Here is an 18,954-nt window from a genome sequence, read left to right as displayed (position 1 = left end):
GATCCCAAGCTCGCGTAATTGCACCCCCCATGTTGCTCCCAGAAGTCAGCAAACTCTGGCCGACCTCGGCTTCCCCCCGTGACCTCGGCTCACACTGTGCGAGGCCCCCTCCTTCCTGCTTCCCTGTTCCCGCCATGGTTACCATAGCGCGGGAACAAAGCCCGCGCTTCCCCTTTTGGCCCCGCCCCCAATGGCCGGCGCCCACAGCTCCTCATAACCCCTCCCCCCCGACATGGGGAAGAGAGAGAAGTTACAGGGTCGCAGGTTTAACAATCTGGGAAGTCCTCTCTTCCCCCTTTTCCCCCGTTCATCCCACAAATTCACCCCCCCACTTTTGTCCCAAACGTTCTTTTTCTGGCCCGCTCACTCCAGCTTCTCCTCGACAATAAATGTCCACGCCTCGTCTGCCGTTTCGAAATAGTGGTGTTTCCCTAGATGTGTGACCCACAGTCTTGCCGGTTGCAACATTCTGAATTTGACCTTCCTTTTATGCAACACCGCCTTGGCCCGATTAAAGCTTGCCCTCCTTCTCGCCACCTCCGCACTCCAATCTTGATACACGCAGATCACCGCATTCTCCCACCTACTGTTCCGAGTTTTCTTGGCCCATCTGAGGACCATCTCTCTGTCCTTGTATCGGAGAAATCTCACAACTATTGCTCGAGGAATTTCTCCAGCCCTCGGTCTTCGCGCCATAACCCGATAGGCACCCTCCACCTCCAGCGGACCCGTCGGGGCCTCCGATCCCATTAACGAATGCAGCATCGTGCTCACATATGCCCCGACGTCCGCCCCTTCTGCACCTTCGGGAAGACCAAGAATCCTTAAGTTCTTCCTCCTCGCATTATTCTCCAGCACCTCCAGCCTTTCCACACATCTTTTGTGTTGTGCCTCGTGGATCTCCGTTTTCACCACCAGGCCCTGTATGTCGTCCTCATTCTCAGCAGCCTTTGCCTTCACGACCCAAAGCTCCTGTTCCTGGGTCTTTTGCTCCTCCTTTAGCCCCTCAATCGCTTGTAATATCGGGGCCAACAGCCCCTTCTTCATCTCCTTTTTGAGTTCATCTACGCAACGCCGCAGGAACTCTTGTTGGTCAGGGCCCCATATTAAACTGCCTCCTTCCGACGCCATCTTGCTTTGTGCCTGCCTTCCTGGCCGCTGATCTTGAGGATCCACCGCAATCCGGCTACTTTCCTCTCTTTTTTCCATCCGTGTCCAGGGGGGATTCCCTTCTGGATTACCGCACAGTGTTATTTGCCGTTAAAATTGCTGATGGGGCTCCTATTAAGAGCGCAAAAGTCTGTTCCACCGGGAGCTGCCGAAACGTGCGACTTAGCTGGTCATCGCCGCACCCGGAAGTCCCGTGCTGCATTTTTCTATGTTCTATAAATAAGGGGGTCACCCATTAAAGACTGAGATGAGGAGAAGTTTTGTCAGAAGGGGGTGAGTCTCTGGGACTCTCTTTCTCGAAAGGTCGTGGAAGCAGAGTCTGTGAATATCTTTTAAGGCAGAGCTGGACAGATTTTTGATAAGCAAGGGAGAGATCATAAATAATCAGCTGTTTTTAAACTCACAAAAAGCATGCTGCTGGAACAATCATTCGGAGGGTAAGAAAACACATACCCGTCCTTTTGCATACAAGGAAGTACACAATGAACGGTCGGATGCCAGGAAACATAGAGGACCAGAGGGATCTCGGCGTGCATGTCCATAGATCCCTGAAGATAGCAGGACAGGTAGGTAAGGTGGTTAAGGAGGCTTATGGGATTCTTGCCTTTATTATCCGGGGCATAGAATATAATAGCAGGGAGGTTATGATGGAGCTGCATAAAACGCTTGTTAGGCCACAGCTGGAGTACTGTGTGCAGTTCTGGTCGCCACACTATAGGAAAGATGCGATTGGGCTAGAGAGGGTGCAGAGGAGATTCACCTGGGTGTTGCCTGGGCTGGAGCGTTTCACCTATGAAGAGAGGCTGGTTAGTCTGGGCTTGGAGCAGAGGAGGCTGAGGGGGAACCTGACTGAGGTACAAAATTCTGAAGAATATAGATAGGGTGGATAGGAAAGAACATTTCCCCTTAGGGGAGGCTTCAATAACCAGGGGGCATAGATTTGAGATAAGGGGCAGGAGGTTTCGAGGGGATTTGAGGACAATATTTTTCACCCAGAGGGTGGTGGGGATCTGAAAGGCTGGTGGAGGCGGGAATCCTCACAACATTTAAGAAGTATTTAGATGAGCACTTGAGACGCCGTAGTATTTAGAGTTACGGGGCAAGTGCTGGAAAATGGCATTAGATTAGATGGGTGTTTGAAGGCCGGTGTGGACACGATGAGCCGCAGGACCTTTATCCGTGCTGAAAAACTCGATGACTTTGTAAGTATTGATCGGGCGTCGGCAGGAATGTGGCGTTGAGGTTACAATCAGATCACCATGATCTTATTGAATGGCGGAACAGGCTCGAAAGGCCGAGTGGCCTCTTCCTGCTCCTAATTGCTCTGTGTGTACTCGGGCCTAGTTTCCTCTGGTCTGCCGATACTTTTCCCTCTTATCCATCTTTTCTTTAACTGCATGAATTCTGTTACCAGGGGCTGGTTTAGCACACTGGGCTAAATCGCTGGCTTTGAAAGCAGACCAAGGCAGGTCAGCAGCGCGGTTCAATTCCCGTACCAGCCTCCCTGAACAGGCGCCGGAATGTGGCGACTAGGGGCTTTTCACAATAACTTCATTTGAAGCCTACTTGTGACAATAAGCGATTTTCATTTCATTTCATGTGGGAACAGTGAGTGCAGGTTTACAATAGTAAGCCGGTGTTTATGTGATTAAGCGATCTTATCTTTCATAAAGAATGAAAAACGCTATAAAATGAGAAGATTAATAACTGGGTCACAGTGTTCAAGGTAAAGATTTTTTAACCAACCTGAAATTGTTATATTACTTGTTTGTAATATGCCGTTACTCTTTGCTTAACTTCCAGAATGGTCTGATGGTTAGATTTCAAAGAAACGACCAATCTTCAATTCAAAGCAAAATAGGTTTAATGAATAACAAATTAAATACTAATGAGTTTGTTCACTCTTACAGAACTATCTGGTGATAAAGTAAATCAGAATAAGTATTAACTATATTTAACTATATTAACTATGCTCTATCCCTCTCTAACTGCTGTCTAGTCACTCCTGGTTCAAAGAGACCCAAGATCCTTTGAGTTCACTTATTTATACATGAATCTAGTGCTGCCATCTAGTGGTTGTCTTACACTATGATGTAGTTGTTAACTCTTTATATACCAGCATATATGCATATCACTACAGAAATCATTACAGAAAATGCAGGAAATTTGCTTCAGGCCTGACAGGATCTGGGAACAAAATCGAGATTTTTAACCTCCCGATGAACTCCCAGTCGATAAACGGATTGAACGGAACAAACGCTGGCAGAAGCGGAGAGTCAGGAATGTTGGCTTCTTGTCGCAGAGGGCATTGTGGGTAGAATGTCCAGCATACGGGTTTGATAGAAAAGCTGGCAAGTGGGAAAAGGTGCTGGACGCTCCCAGTGAGGCAGAACAGAAGTATTGCCCATGGAAAACGCAGGTGTGAGGTCGGTGGGTATGAAAAAGGAGCCAAGCAAATGGGAGAAGGACATCCCTGGGCCTGTCCACGTGGCAACTAAGGATTGCTAAATTAGGTGGCCTAACCAAGGCCTTGTCCAAGGTCACTACGGCATTTCATACTGGGCTGTATAATAACCGTATTTTCCTTCACCGAAGTCGCTAACGATGTATTGTAACGCATTCTAACACCTATGACATTGATGACAATGGTGATATAGTTCCAAGTCAGGAAGGTGTGAGGAGAGCGGCGGCTCGGTGGCGTAGTGGCTAGCACTGCTTCCTCACTGCGCTGAGGACCCGGGATCGAATCCCGGCCGCGGGTCACTGTCCGTGTGGAGTTTGCACATTCTCCCCGTGTCTGCCTGGGTCTCACCCCCACAACCCAAAGATGTGCGGGGTAGGTGGAATGGCGGCGGTACAATTGTCCCTCAATTGGAAACATTTTTTTTTATTTTAAAAAGAAAGACGTGAGCAGGGGATTGGGGATGTGGTGGTAATCCCATGTGCTTCCAGGTGGGGGTGAGACCCACGCAGACTCGGGGAGAATGTGCAACTCCACACAGATGGTGACCTGTGTGGGTCTCACTCCCACAACCCAAAAATATATGCGGGGTCGGGGATTGGCCACGCTAAGTTGTCCCTTAAATTGGAAAAAAACAATTGGGTGCTCTAAATGTTTTTTTTAAAAAGTTTTACATCTTTTAAAGATATTCTGCTTTTCTATTCATATGACCGAATTGACACTCTGCCACACTGTACTGCACCTGCCAACTCCTTGCTCTCTCACTTCACTGTAAAGTCCCTACAGTGCAGAAAGAGACCATTCAACAAATCGGGTCTGCACTGACCCTCTGAAAGAGCATCCTCCCCAGGCCCACTGCCCAGAGTGCGCTGGATGCCGGGACACTGAGTAAATTTACAGAGGAGGTGGACAGATTTTTCTTTAGTATTGGGTGGAAGGGTGATGGAGAATGGGCAGGAAAGAGGAATTGAGGCCGAGGTGAGGTCAGCCATTAATCGTATTGAATGGCGGCGCAGGCTTGAGGGGCTGATTTCCCCAATCCTGCTCCGAGTTCCTATGTGCAAAGCTAGGTGGGAATAAGGATAAAAAGGCTGCAAAGAGATATAAACAGGTTAGCACTGCTGCCTCACAGCAGCAGGGACCCGGGTTCGATTCCAGCCTCGGGTCACTGTGTGGACTCTGCACGTTCTCCCCGTGTGTGCGTGGGTTTCCTCCGGGTGCTCCGGTTCCCCCCCCATAGTCCAAAGATGTTCAGGTTAGGTGGATTGGCCATGCTAAATTGCCCCTTAGTGTCAAAAGATGTGCAGGTTAGGCGGGGGCACAGGGATAGGGCGGGGGAGTGATCTTAGGTAGGGTGATCTTGGGCAGTACGGTGGCGCAGTGGGTTAGCCCTGCAGCCTCACAGCGCCAAGGTCCCAGGTTCGATCCCGGCCCTGGGTCACTGTCCGTGTGGAGTTTGCATATTCTCCCCGTGTTTGCGTGGGTTCCGCCCCCACAACCCCAAAAAAGATGTGCAGGGTAGATGGATTGGCCACGCTAAATTGCCCCTTAATTGGAAAAAATGAATTGGGTACTCTAAATTTTTTTTTTTTTAATGTAGGGTGCTCTTTCAGAGGGTCAGCGCACTCGATGGGCCGAATGGCCTCTTTCTGCACAGTAGGGATTCTTCTCCTTAAAATTTAAAGTATCCAGTTTATTTTCTTTCCATTTAAGGCCAATCCACCTACCCTGCACATCTTTTTGGGCTGTGGGGGTGAGACCCACGCAGACACTGAGAGAATGTGCAAACTCCACACGGAGAGTGGCCCGGGGCCGGCATCGAACCCAATCCTCGGCACGATGAGGCAGCAGTGCTAACCACTGCGCCATTGTAGGGATTCTATGGATAATTTTTTCCTGTCTCTGTTTCTAAGAGACTAAAATTTGCTTTAGCTACTCTCTTCCTTTTTATATACTTAGAAAAAGCACTTACCATCCGTTTTCTTATTCTTGCCTTGCTTACTCTCATTCAGTTCTGTTTCTTATCGACTTTCTGGTGGTCTTTTTCTGGTGTCTAAAACATCCCCAATCCTCAGACCTCTTTGCGACATTATAAGCCTCTTCTTTTACTCTAATTCCCCCCCCCCGTAGTAAGCCACACATCGATCCCTCTCTTGAGAAAGGATTATTCTGATAACAGCTCAAATCTTTGATCCTGAGTTTTCTTTCAACCCTCTACGATTACCCTGGAGTCTCCAGGAATTAATCGCCAAGGCACAGCTATGAATAATACCCCAAAAACGATTGGGGGGAGAAACCAAAGCGTGTTTAAAATTGTTTTTTCATTGAATGTTTTTGTTTCTTCATTATAGAAATGTCAGAAATGTGGGAAAAGGCAGTCTGACTAACAGGCAAGAGTCATCCTATCAGATAGTTCCTCTACTGGCTTTCTGATTGGCTCTGGGAAGGTCGGGGCAATACAGGGGTGGACATATTGGCTGAGCGATGGTGAGAGTGTAGGGGTAGGGCGGTTGGAGGCAGGAGAACATGTGACCCAACCTCCAGGAATATGTCCAACCAAGGTTGGCATTTCCAAGTCCCAGCACCTCTGTCCAAATCATTGCTGCAAAGGGTGCAGAATAACAGTCCCATGACTGTGGGATGTCGCAGGGACAGATTTGTCCTCGTGCCTCAATTCACTCCACATCCCTCCTCTAATCCCTCATGAAGCTGGCTCACCCACTCACCCATCGACTGGGACCTTGTCGAAACCTTTTTGAAAATCCAATGATACAGACTAAGAAATTCAACGGAGCCGCATCCATTTATCATGTGTTATAAAGGCAGGAAGCATGGGCTCATTATGAGCAGGGCGTGCCCTGCCTGCTATGTTGGTACAAGCGACAAACAATCACCATACACGATGCTTACGGAGCTGTAGGAGAGGAGGAAGAAGAGAGAAATCTAAGACTAACGCTGTGGTAGTCTGTGTCGGGGTATTACGGTACCTGGTAATGCTGGAACACCATTGGTAGATATTGTATGTTTCCTATTGGTCAAGCTGTATGGTAGCTCCGCCCTGCAAGGCGGGGTATAAGAGCCCGTGCCACCCCAGCAGCCTTCTTTCTGTACCTGAGCTGCTGGGGGAAACATCTAGCTTATTAAAGCCTTCAGTTGGACTACAACCTCGCTTTAGTGGTCATTGACCGTGCATCAATTTAATAATCTAGATTTAAAAGGATGGAGCTCCGAATCAAGCCGGAGTGTCTGCAACTCAGCCCCCACGCGGCGAACTCAGCGGCAATCTTCAAGCACTGGCTGGCGTGTTTTAAAGGATATCTCGGAACGGCCGAAAACACACCAACGGGAGAACAGAAATTGCAAGTCCTGCACTCGAGGGTGAGCCCGGAAATTTACACCCTCATCGAGGAAGCGGACGATTTCAGTGCAGAAATGGAGCTGCTAAAAGGACATTATATTTGCCTGGTAAACCAGGTCTACGCCCGACATCTGCTAGCAACGAGGCGACAAATCCCTTGGGAATCGCTGGAAGAATTCTACCGTGCACTCCTGGTGTTGGGGAGAAACTGCAGCTGGCTGCTAGTTTTGGCGAGCGACCACACAGAACTCTTGATCCGGGACGCTTTTGTGGCAGGTATGCTGTCCTCCCAAATCCGCCAGCGATTGCTGGAAAAAGACACCCTAGGCCTCAAGGAGACACGGGCCCTTGCAGGCTCCCTGGATGTGGGCTCCCGAAACACTCGCGCTTACGTTCCCGACCACGTGGCAGCCCACTGGACAGCGTGGAACCTCTCCGCAGCTGACCCCTAGACATCTCCCATCCCCCCACAAGCTTGTGCTGCAAGGCGGCCTGGCAACCCTGGGGGGGCCCGCTGTTACTTTTGCGGGCAGGCCAAGCACCCCCGCCAGCGCTGCCCGGCCCGCGCATCCACCTGCAAGGGATGCGGTAAAAAGGGCCACTTCGTGGTGGTATGCCAGGCCCGTGTGGTCGCCGCGGTCTCCGGTGGCGAATGCGGACCGCCACCTCAAACCTCTCCACGGTCCCCGTGCGGTCAGCGGGCGCCACCATCTTCCTTCTCCAGGGCCACGTGCAGCCCCCGGGAACTGCCACCTTGTCCCGCGGACGCCACGTTCGACGGATGGGCGCCGCAATTTTGTGCACCCCCAGCTATGTGCGACCAATTGGAGCCGCCATCTTGGATGGACTCCCAGGACCCCAGCTCGGCTGACCGCACACCGCCCGAAGAGAATACTCAACTGCTGAGATTAGCCTCGGTGACCCTGGACCAGGCCCGGCCTCGAACACTCTCAACTGCTACAACAACAGTACTAATCAACGGGCACGAGAGGTGCTGCTTAATCGACTCTGGGAGCACGGAGAGCTTCATACACCCCGAAACGGTAAGGCGCTGTTCTCTCCTCGTCCACCCCGTTAATCAAATAATCTCCCTGGCCTCCGGTTCCGACTCAGTAGAGATAAAGGGGTTTTGTGTAGCAAACCTCATGGTCCAGGGAAGGGAGTTAAAAAATTACCGGCTCTATGTCCTTCCCCACCTCTGCGCGGCCACACTCCTAGGTTTAGACTTCCAGTGTAATCTCCAAAGTCTAACTTTCAAATTCGGCGGCCCTATACCCCCCCTCACTGTCTGCGGCCTCGCGACCATCAAGGGTGATCCGCCTTCCCTGTTCGTGAACCTCACCCCGGATTGCAAACCCGTCGCCACCAGGAGTCGACGGTACAGTGCCCAGGATCGGATCTTTATTAGGTCAGAGGTCCAAAGGCTACTGAGGGAAGGAGTCATTGAAGCTAGCAACAGTCCCTGGAGAGCTCAAGTAGTGGTGGTTAGGACCGGGGAGAAGCATAGGATGGTCATCGACTACAGTCAGACCATCAACAGGTTTCGGCAGCTGGACGCGTACCCTCTCCCCCACATATCCGACCTGGTAAACAGGATCGCGCATTACAAGGTCTTCTCCACGGTGGATCTTAAGTCCGCCTACCCCCAGTTCCCCATCCGCACTAGTGACTGCAAATACACTGCCTTCGAGGCAGATGAGCGGCTCTACCACTTCTTAAGGGTTCCCTTCGATGTCACTAACGGGGTCTCTGTCTTCCAGTGCGAGATGGACCGAATGGTTGACCGGTACGGTTTACGGGCAACATTCCCATATCTCGATAATGTCACCATCTGCGGCCACGACCAGCTGGACCACGACACCAACCTCCGAAAATTCCTCCAGACCGCAAAGATCCTTAACCTTACGTGTAACAAGGATAAATGCGTGTCTAGCACCGACTCAGCTACGTAGTGCGAAATGGAGTTATAGGCCCCGACCCTGAACGCATGCGCCCCCTTATGGAGTTCCCCCTCCCTCACTGCTCCAAGGCCCTGAAGCGCTGCCTAGGGTTTTTCTCTTACTATGCCCAGCGGGTCCCCAACTATGCGGACAAGGCCCGTCCCCTGATCCAATCCACAGTTTTTCCCCTGTCGATAGAGGCCCGCCAGGCCTTCAGCCGCATCAAAGCAGACATTGCAAAGGCCACGATGCACGCCATCGACGAGTCCCTCCCCTTCCAGGTCGAGAGCGACGCGCCTGACGTAGCTCTGGCGGCCACCCTCAACCAAGCGGGCAGACCTGTGGCCTTCTTCTCACGCACCCTCCATGCCTCAGAAATTTGCCACTCCTCAGTCGAAAAGGAGGCCCAGGCCACAGTAGAAGCTGTGCAGCATTGGAGGCATTACCTGGCCGGCAGGAGATTCACTCTCCTCACTGATCAACGGTCGGTTGCTTTCATGTTCGATAATGCACAGCGGGGCAAGATAAAAAACGATAAGATCTTGCGGTGGAGGATCGAACTCTCCACCTACAACTACGAGATCTTGTGTCGTCCCGGGAAGCTAAACGAGCTCCTGATGCCCTGTCCCGCGGCACGTGTGCCAATGCACAAATGGACCGCCTCCGAGCCCTCCACGAGGACCTCTGCCACCCGGGGTCACTCGCATTTTCCACTTTATCAAGACCCGCAACCAGCCCTACTCCATCGAGGAGGTCAGGACAGCCACCAGGGACTGCCAAATCTGCGCAGAGTGCAAGCCACACTTCTACAGGCCAGAGAAAGCGCACCTGATAAAGGCTTCCCGTCCCTTTGAACGCCTCAGCATGGACTTCAAAGGCTCCCTCCCCTCCACCGACCGCAACACGTACTTCCTGAATGTGATTGACGAGTACTCCTGGTTCCCATTCGCCATCCCCTGCCCCGACATGACCGCAACCACCGTCATCAAGGCCCTCCATAGCAACTTTACACTGTTTGGGTTCCCCGCTTACATACATAGTGATAGGGGGTCCTCCTTTATGAGCGACGAACTGCGTCAATTCCTGCTCAGCAAGGGCATCGCCTCGAGCAGGACGACCAGTTACAACCCCCGGGGTAACGGACAGGTAGAAAGGGAGAACGGAACGGTCTGGAAGACCGTCCTACTGGCCCTACGGTCCAGGAATCTCCCAGTCTCCCGCTGGCAGGAAGTCCTCCCGGATGCCCTCCACTCCATCTGGTCACTGCTTTGTACCACGACCAACCAAACACCTCACGAACGTCTCCTTGTCCTTCCCCAGGAAGTCCCCCTCTGGGACCTCGCTCCCGACCTGGCTGGCAACTCCCGGACCCATCCTGCTCTGAAAACACGTGCGGGCGCACAAGTCGGTCCCGTTGGTCGAGAGGGTCCATCTTCTCCACGCTAACCCCCAGCCTACGTGGTGTACCCCGACGGCCGACAAGATATGGTCTCCCTACGAGATCTGGGCCTGCCGGAGCCCCACGCACACCCCAGCCACCAGTCCCACCCTCCCTCCCACCGGTGCACCTTACAGGAGGATCGGTCCTTCCGCCGGCCCCCCCACCCACCGACGTACCCTGCAGACGCTCCCTTCCCAGGTCAACCGTTTTCCCCACCAGCACCGTCTAGGGGTGTTGAAGCTGCCACAGAAATCGAGGCCACGCTTCCGGAGTCACAGACGCCCGAGCCTCCACCGGCGTCACCACCAAGACTTCGACGATCACAGAGGGCGACCAGGGCCCCCAATCGACTGATTGCTTCGTTTTAAAGTGTATATAGTTAATTGTGAATCTGTAAATCATTACAAAACGCTGTACGGAGGTATTACGGTACCTCCATAACTATAATTTCTACCACGTTACCATGTTGTAATATCAAGCCACCAGCCCCGCCGGACTCTTTTTTAACAGGGGGTGAATGTGGTAGTCTGTGTAGAGGTATTACGGTACCTGGTAATGCTGGAACACCATTGGTAGATATTGTATGTTTCCTTTTGGTCAAGCTGTATGGTAGCTCCACCTTGCAAGGTGGGGTATAAGAGCCCGTGCCGCCCCAGCAGCCTTCATTCTGTACCTGAGCTGCTGGGGGAAACATCTAGCTTATTAAAGCCATCAGTTGGACTACAACCTCACTTTAGTGGTCATTGATCGTGCATCAAACGCGAACCGTAACCCAACCCTAACCCGAAATTAGATGGAATCCTGCAATTTTTAAGCCACTTTTTGTGCTCCAAAATGCTCCTACCTGTATGCAGGTTAGGCGGATTGGCCATGCTAAACTGCCCCTCAAATGTCCAAAGATTGGTTGGGGTTACAGGGATAGGGCGGGGGATTGGGGCCTATGTGGGGTGGTCTTTCGAAGAATGGGTGTAGACTCAATGGGCCGAATGGCTTCCTTCTGCGCTGTGGGGGATTCTATGATTCCTGGATGGTTCTCAGTGTCTGTCTAGGGAGATGCTGAGCTGTTGGAGACAGAAACAGACCTAGATGCAATTTGGGAGAGGGGAAAGCCCCTCAGATTCCATCTACACCGCCCCTCGAGCCTCTTGGGCAGCACGGTAGCACAGTGGGTAGCACCAGGGTCCCAGGTTCGCTTCCCGGCTTGGGTCACTGTCTGTGCGGAGTCTGCATATTCTCCCCGTGTCTGCGTGGGTTTCCTCCGGGTGCTCCGGTTTCCTCCCACAAGTCCCGAAAGACGTGCTGTTAGGTGAATTGGACATTCTGAATTCTCCCTCTGTGTACCCGAACAGGCGCCAGAGTGTGACGACTGGGGGCTTTTCAGTGACTTCATTGCAGTGTTAATGTAAGCCTATTTGTGACAATAAAGATTATTATTATTATTATGTTGCACTCTTCAATGAGATCATGGCTGGTCTGAAATGTTTACATAATCTCTCCATAGTTTAACCCTCGGAGGCCTAATAACATTCTTGTGCGTCTGTTTTGCACTCTTCCTATGAATTGTACACACTATTCCAGATGTTGTCACATCAGGTCTTGGTTTGGATGCACATATAGTTTCAGTTTTAAGGGAACGAGCTTCCAGCCCATTCCCCATTGCCCTATTCCCGCACCAGCCTCCCCGAACAGGCGCCGGAATGTGGCAACTAGGGGCTTTTCACAGTAACTTCATTTGAAGCCTACTTGTGACAATAAACGATTTCCATTTCCATTCCACTGTTACCTGCTGAACCCTTCCACTGTCCTACTGGCCTTTTGGCCCAGTTTCAGCCTGCTTTGCGAGTGGAAGGTCCATTCTACATCACCGTTGGATCTGAGAGTGACCTCCCACTCTGCCATCTCCTCTCTGCCCCACGCTTGGTTTTGCAAACCTCCTAACTCATCATCTCCGAGGAAATGCCTCCGGTCGTGTGTCATTTTCTCAAATAACTTCTGGACACACTCGTCCTCCATGCCCGGGGGTGTCAACCTGGACTTCCTTCCATCGACGGCCCACCCAACCCAACCAGGATATGTGTATTTTAATCTGGCTATGTAGCCGGGCCTATGTGCCTATGATTTAGGGGCAAAAACAGGCTATTCAGCCCCTTGAACCTGTTCTGCCATTTTATAAGATCATGGCCATCCTGGAACAGTCTGATAAACCTTCACTGCACTCCCTCGAGAGCAAGAACATCCTTCCTCAGAGAAGGAGACCAAAACTGCACACAATACTCCAAGTGTGGCCTCACCAAGGCCCTGTACAATTGCAGCAACACATCCCTGCTTCTATACTCGAAACCTCTCGCAATGAAGGCCAACATACCATTAGCCTTCTTTACCGCCTGCTGCACCTGCATGCTTACCTTCAGCGACTGGTGCACAAGGACACCCAGGTCCCGCTGCACACTCCCCTCTCCCAATTTACAACCATTCAGGTAGTAATCTGCCTTCCTGTTTTTGCTTCCAAAATGAATAACCTCTCACTTATCCAAATTATACTGCATCTGCCATTGGTTTGCCCACTCGCCCAACCTGTCCAGATCTTGCTGTAGGATCCCTGCATCCTTGTCACAATTCACTCTCCCACCTAATTTGGTATCATCTGCAAACGTTGAGATGTTACATTTTGTTCCCTCATCCAAATCATTAATATATATTGTGAATAGCTGGGGCCCAGCACCGATCCCTGTGGTACCCCACTGGTTACTGCCTGCCAATTTGAAAAGGACCCATTAATCCCTACTCTTTGTTTCCTCTCTGCCAACCAGTTTTCTATCCACCTCAATACATTTCCCCCAATCCCATGCGCTTTAATTTTGCACAATAATCTCTTATGTGGGACTTTGTCAAAAGCCTTCTGAAAGTCCAAATATACCACATCGACTGACTCCCCCTTGTCGACTGTACTGGTTACATCTTCAAAGAATTCCAACAGATTTGTTAAGCATGATTTTTCCTTCATAAATCCATGCTGACTCTGACTGATCCTGCCACTACTTTCTAAATGTTCCGCTATAAAGTCCTTGATAATGGATTCAAGCATTTTCCCCACTACCGATGTTAGGCTGACTGGTCTATAATTCCCTGCTTTCTCTCTACCTACCTCTTTTTTTGAATATCGGAGTGACGTGAGCTACCCTCCAATCTGCAGGGACAGCTCCAGAGTCTATAGAATCCCGGAAGATGACCACCAATACATTCACTATTTCCAGAGTCACCTCCTTAAGCACTCTGGGATGCAGATTCTCAGGCCCTGGGGATTTATCCGCCTTCAATCCCATCAGTTTTCCCAGCACCATTTCTCTACTAATGTTGATCTCCCTCAGTTCTTCCCTCTCACTAAACCTTTCATTCTCCAACATTTCTGGGATCTGATTTGTGTCCTCATTTGTGAAGACAGAACAAAAGTATGTATTCAATTGCTCAGCCATTTCGTTGTCCCTTATTATGCATTCCCCTATTTCTGTCTGTAGGGGGCCTACATTTCTCTTTACCAATCTCTTTCTCTTCACATATCTGTAGAAACTCTTAGTATCAGTCTTTATGTTCCCTGCAAGCTTCCTTTCGTACTGTACTTTCCCCGTCTTAATCAATCCCTTTGTCCTTCTTTGCTGAATTTTAAACTGCTCCCAATCCTCAGACCCTATTATTTTTCTTGGCCAATCTGTATGCTTCTTCCTTGTATCGGATACTAATTCTAATTTCCTTTGTAAGCCATGGATTGGTCCTCTTACCCCCTTTGCTTCTGTGCAAGACAGGAAAGAACAGTTGCAGTAGTTCCTCCATGTGTTCCTTGAATGTTTGCCATTGTCTATCCACTGTCATCCCTTTAATTAACTCTCCCCAATCTATAAAGGCCAACCCATGCCTCATATCCTCATAGTTACCTTTATTAAGATTCAGCACCCAGTCTCCGAATCAACTACTTCACTCTCCACCTTGATAAAAAATTCTATCATGTTATGGTCGCTCATCCCCAAGGGGTCTCGTGCAGCCAGATTGGCAATAATTCCGTTCTTATTACACAGTACCCAGTCTAAGATGGCCTGCTCTCTAGTTGGTGCCTCCACATATTGGTCAAGAAAACCATCCCGTACACACTCCAGGAATTCCTCCTCTACGGCATTGTGGCTAATTTGATTTTCCCAATCTATGTGAAGATAAAAATCACCCATGATCACCGATATTCCCTTGTTACATGCATCTCTAATTTCTTGTTTAATGCCATTCCCAACCTCACCACTGCAGTTTGGGGGTCTATATATGACACCCACTAATGTTTTTTGTCCCTTGGCATTTCTCAACTCTACCCATACAGATTCCACATTGTCGGAGTTAATATCCTTTCTCACTATTGTGTTAATTTCCTCTTTAACCAGCAGGGCCACACCACCAACTTTTCTTTTATGCCTGTCCTTCCTAAATACTGAAAACCCTGGGACATTCAGTTGCCATCCCTGTTCACCCTGCAGCCATGTCTCTGTAATCCCAATTATATCGTCCCATTTATATCTATCTGCGCGATTAGTTCATCCACTTTATTGCAAATGCTCCGTGCATTAAGGCACAGAGCCTTTAAGTTTGTCTTTTTCACAATGTTTGTCTTGCTCCCAATATTTTTCTCAGTACGAAGTCTTACAACACCAGGTTAAAGTCCAACAGGTTTGTTTCGATGTCACTAGCTTTTGGAGCGCTGCTCCTTCCTCAGGTGAATGAAGAGGTCTGTGCCAGAAACATACATATAGACAGATTCAAAGATGCCAGGCAATGCTTGGAATGCGAGCATTAGCAGGTGATTAAATCTTTACAGATCCAGAGATAGGGTGACCCCAGGTTAAAGAGGTGTGAATTGTGTCAAGCCAGGACAGTTGGTAGGATTTTGCAGGCCAGATGGTGGGGGATGAATGTAATGCGACATGAATCCCAGGTCCCGGTTGAGGCCGCACTCATGTGTGCGGAACTTGGCTTTAAGCTTCTGCTTATTTTTCTCCACTGCCCTGTTTGAATTTAGCCCTTGGTTTCTCCACCTATCACTTTTCTTATTCACTTTTTTCTATCTTTTGCTTTTGTCCTTGCTCCCTCTTCCTCTGACTCCTTGCATTGATTCACATCCCCGTGGCATAGTAGTTTAACCCCTCCCCAACCGCTCCCGCAAATAGCCCCCCTAGGCCATCAGCTCCAGTCCTGCCCAGGTGTAACCCGTCCAGTTTGTAAGCAAGGCGCTTGCCATCCTATTGTCGATGATTGCAACAGCATCATGACCTTGACGATAGATGACACCTTTCTCCCTAGATGAAGCCTCCCACCCGAATATATCCACCTGCCTCATCCAAACTGTTGTGATGGCAACCAGGCTCTTACTACCAGGCCGCACCTGGATATGTCTCCCTGTTCCTCTGACCCTTTGAACATCTTGCCTTCTTCCCACTCCCTGACCTCCCCTTTCAAATCTTCATTCTCTAAAATTCATCAAATTGCTGAGGTGATTTTGTCACTGCCTTCCTACCTCAATCTCTGTGCCAAATTATTATTCATCCTTGGAGGTTTCAATATCCATCTCAGCTCATCGTGTTCTCTCTCCACTTAGTTCACTGACTTCTTTGTCCTTCCATATGAATACACCTGACTTCTTCCGTCCTTCCATAGGAATACACCTGCTACATCCATGCTCATATCGACGACCGTGATGCCTCATGTGGCCAGGCTCCTCCTACCTGCTGCGTCGATCACAGATGACGCCAACTATTTGCCACGACAAACTTTCTTCTTGGGACCCTCCCCCGAGCCTCGTATTCAACTCCAATAATTGCGAGGGTCTACTGGATTTCTTTGTCACTAAGGTTCAGGCCATCTGACCAGCTGCCTCTGTTGCTCCTTCCTTCTGCTTGGATTATCAGATCAAACTTCCGCCAATGCGCCCCACACCAGCCACCACCACTACCCCTCTACCCAGCCCCTAAACTGGCAGCTTTCCCCAGTTTCCTCATTCCCTCTCCAAGCTCGTCTTATCCATGAGGTTCACCTCCTGCTCCCTTAATCCTCTTCCCTCTAAACTGCTGGCCACACACCTTTCTGTCCTAGTTCCCTTGTTAGTTGAGATTGTTAATGGCGCTCTCTCCTCAGATACTATGTCCCTCCGCCTTCAAATCTGCCAGGATTGCCCATCCCCACAAAAGCGAATACCCTCGACCCGTCTATTCTTGCAATCTACCATCCCATCTCCAAACTCCCTTTCCTCTACAAAGTCTGTGAACAATTAATTGCTTACCGAGTGTGTGTCTACCTTGCCCAGAATTCCATGTTTGAATCCCTCAAATCAGATCTCTGCCCTCCCACTGACATGTCCCTTATCATCATAGAATTTACAGTACAGGAGGCCATTCGGCCCATCGAGTCTGCACCGGCTCTTGGAAAGAGCACCCTACCCAAAGTCACAGATGATGTCCTATGTGACTATGATCACATCTGTGATGAATGTAGGAATTTCAGATAATATTATATATTCTGTATGTGGTGCAGTAAGGGTTAAACTCCTGGGTTGGTGTGTGTGTGTGTGAATGCTGCAGTCATGTTTAAAGAAAAACCTGGTTTGCAAGACAGCTAGGCTTTTTGAGAGCCAGAAGTGCAATCAAAGCATCATAAAAGTTTGGGCTGATGAATTGTTGTTCATATTAAGAGGATTCCCTGCAGAGTAGTTCATTGTGTTCAGTTTAGGAAGATGTGTAGTTAATGGGAGGAGCCATCAGGGGTTGAAGCAATCAGGTGTTGAGATTCAGTTTTAGTTTGTGGCTGGAAGGCGAGCTGATACATTTCTGATGAAACACAGCCAGAGATTCTGCATGGTTCTGACGGGGTTCAGGTCTATCCCAAAATACATCTCAGTACAGCAAGTATTCCCGAGTGCCAGCTGCATTCAAAAATGGATTGGGATCTGAGATGGTTTTGGCTGTTTGAGTGGAAGTAAAGATAGCAGTTAAGGATTATTGTCTCACTGTACTGACCAGCATTGTTTAAGCCGGTAGTTGTGTTATGTTAAAGATATTTTAATAATGTGGTCGTAATAAAGTTTGTTTTAACATACCATATACCTATTTTGCGTGAAATTACTCCCGGAGCGAGGGATCATCTCCTCACAGCCTTACAAAATGAAAATAAAATATTGGGGTTTCCAACCAGTATCCTAACTGTTAGGGTACAGAACCTCCAGGACAGGAACTGTGCTGGCTGGGTGCGGTAGGGGAGGGGGGGGGGGTTCACGTTCATTCTTAAATTGAATAATTGCCTGTCTTTCATTTCAGGGGAGACGTGTCGGAGTTTTATCGATTTGACCCCCATCACACAACAAGGTGAGAGGGCATTGGTTCATCAGGGTGAGCTGTGGATTGGAGGGATAGAGATGGGATGGGGAGGGGATGGGGGTGGAGGTGATAGTGAGGTTGGGGATGTGGGAGGGGTGAAGTCAGTTGGGAGGGGTGAAGTCGGTAATGGTGGAGGGAGGATGAGGAGAGGGTGGCACGGTGGTTAGCACTGCTGCCTCACAGTGCCAGGAACCCGGGTTCGATTCTGGCCTTGGGTGATTGTGCGGGGTTTTGCACATTCTCCCCGTGTCTGTGTGGGGATTTGCCACGCTAAATTTCCCCTTAGGGTAGGGTTGCAGGAATAGGGCGGGGGATTGTGCATAGGTAGGGTGGTCTTTCGAAGGGTCGGTGCAGATTCGATGGGCCGAATGGCCTCCTTCTGCAGTGTCGGGATTCTGCAACTCGAGGAGGGCGTGTGAGCTGCAAAATGGGTCAGGAGGGAGGGTGAGGGGGTTAATAATGGGAGAGGCGAATTCCTGGTGATGGAACTTATTTTAAATCAGAGGTTATGCACATGCCTATTCAGAGTCGGCCTTCCCTCACTGATTCTGTCTCCGACTCTACCTGTAGAGGGACCTTCTCCCCGTGTCTGCGAGAGTTCCCTCCGGCTGCTCCGATTTCCTTCCACAGTCCAAAGATGTGTAGGTTAGGTGGATTGGCCATGATAAATTGCCTGTAGTATCCAAAGGTTGGGTATGGTTACAGAGATAGGGTCCAGGTAGGTGCAAACCCAGTGGGCCGAATGGCCTCCTTCTGCAGTGGAGGGATTTGATGATTCCATCTGCTTTGGACCTTTTGGCCCAACGTGCTGTGCCGGCCTTCAAGCACCTATCCATTCGAATCCCATTTTTCAGCACTTGGTTTGTAACCTTGTTTGCTCTGGTGTTTCAAGTGCTCATCGATATCTCACTCAGTCTCTCTCTCTCTTCTTTCACTGCCTTACCGTTTGTGATCGTTCAATATTAATCTGGAGGTTTGTGTCCGTCTCATGGACGGGGCATGGACAGAGTGAATAGTCAGAGGCTTTTTCCCAGGGTGGAAGAGTCAATTCCTCAGGGACAAAGGTTTAAGGAGCGAGGGGGAAAGTTTAGAGGGGAAACGAGGGGAGTTTTTTTTTTTACACAGAGAGTAGTGGGTGCCTGGAACTCGCTGCCGGAGGAGGTGGTGGAAGCAGCGACGATAGT

At 49.9% G+C, this 18,954-nt stretch overlaps 1 protein-coding gene across 1 annotated transcript in view; it reads left to right on the top strand.

The window, feature by feature from the left end:
* Positions 1 to 18,954, top strand: part of LOC140404124 (germ cell-specific gene 1-like protein) — a 52,510-nt gene that overhangs the window by 23,479 nt on the left and 10,077 nt on the right. Inside the window, exon 3 of the mRNA XM_072492543.1 lies at positions 17,711 to 17,758. Within this exon, the coding sequence (XP_072348644.1) occupies positions 17,711 to 17,758 (48 nt within the window). The remainder of the gene's footprint in view (positions 1 to 17,710; positions 17,759 to 18,954) is intronic.

The sequence above is a fragment of the Scyliorhinus torazame genome, chromosome 29 (genome assembly GCF_047496885.1).
Source record: "Scyliorhinus torazame isolate Kashiwa2021f chromosome 29, sScyTor2.1, whole genome shotgun sequence".
NCBI lineage: Eukaryota > Metazoa > Chordata > Chondrichthyes > Carcharhiniformes > Scyliorhinidae > Scyliorhinus > Scyliorhinus torazame.
The sequence above is the reverse complement of the archived record's forward strand: the minus strand, read 5'-3'. Positions and strand labels throughout refer to the sequence as shown.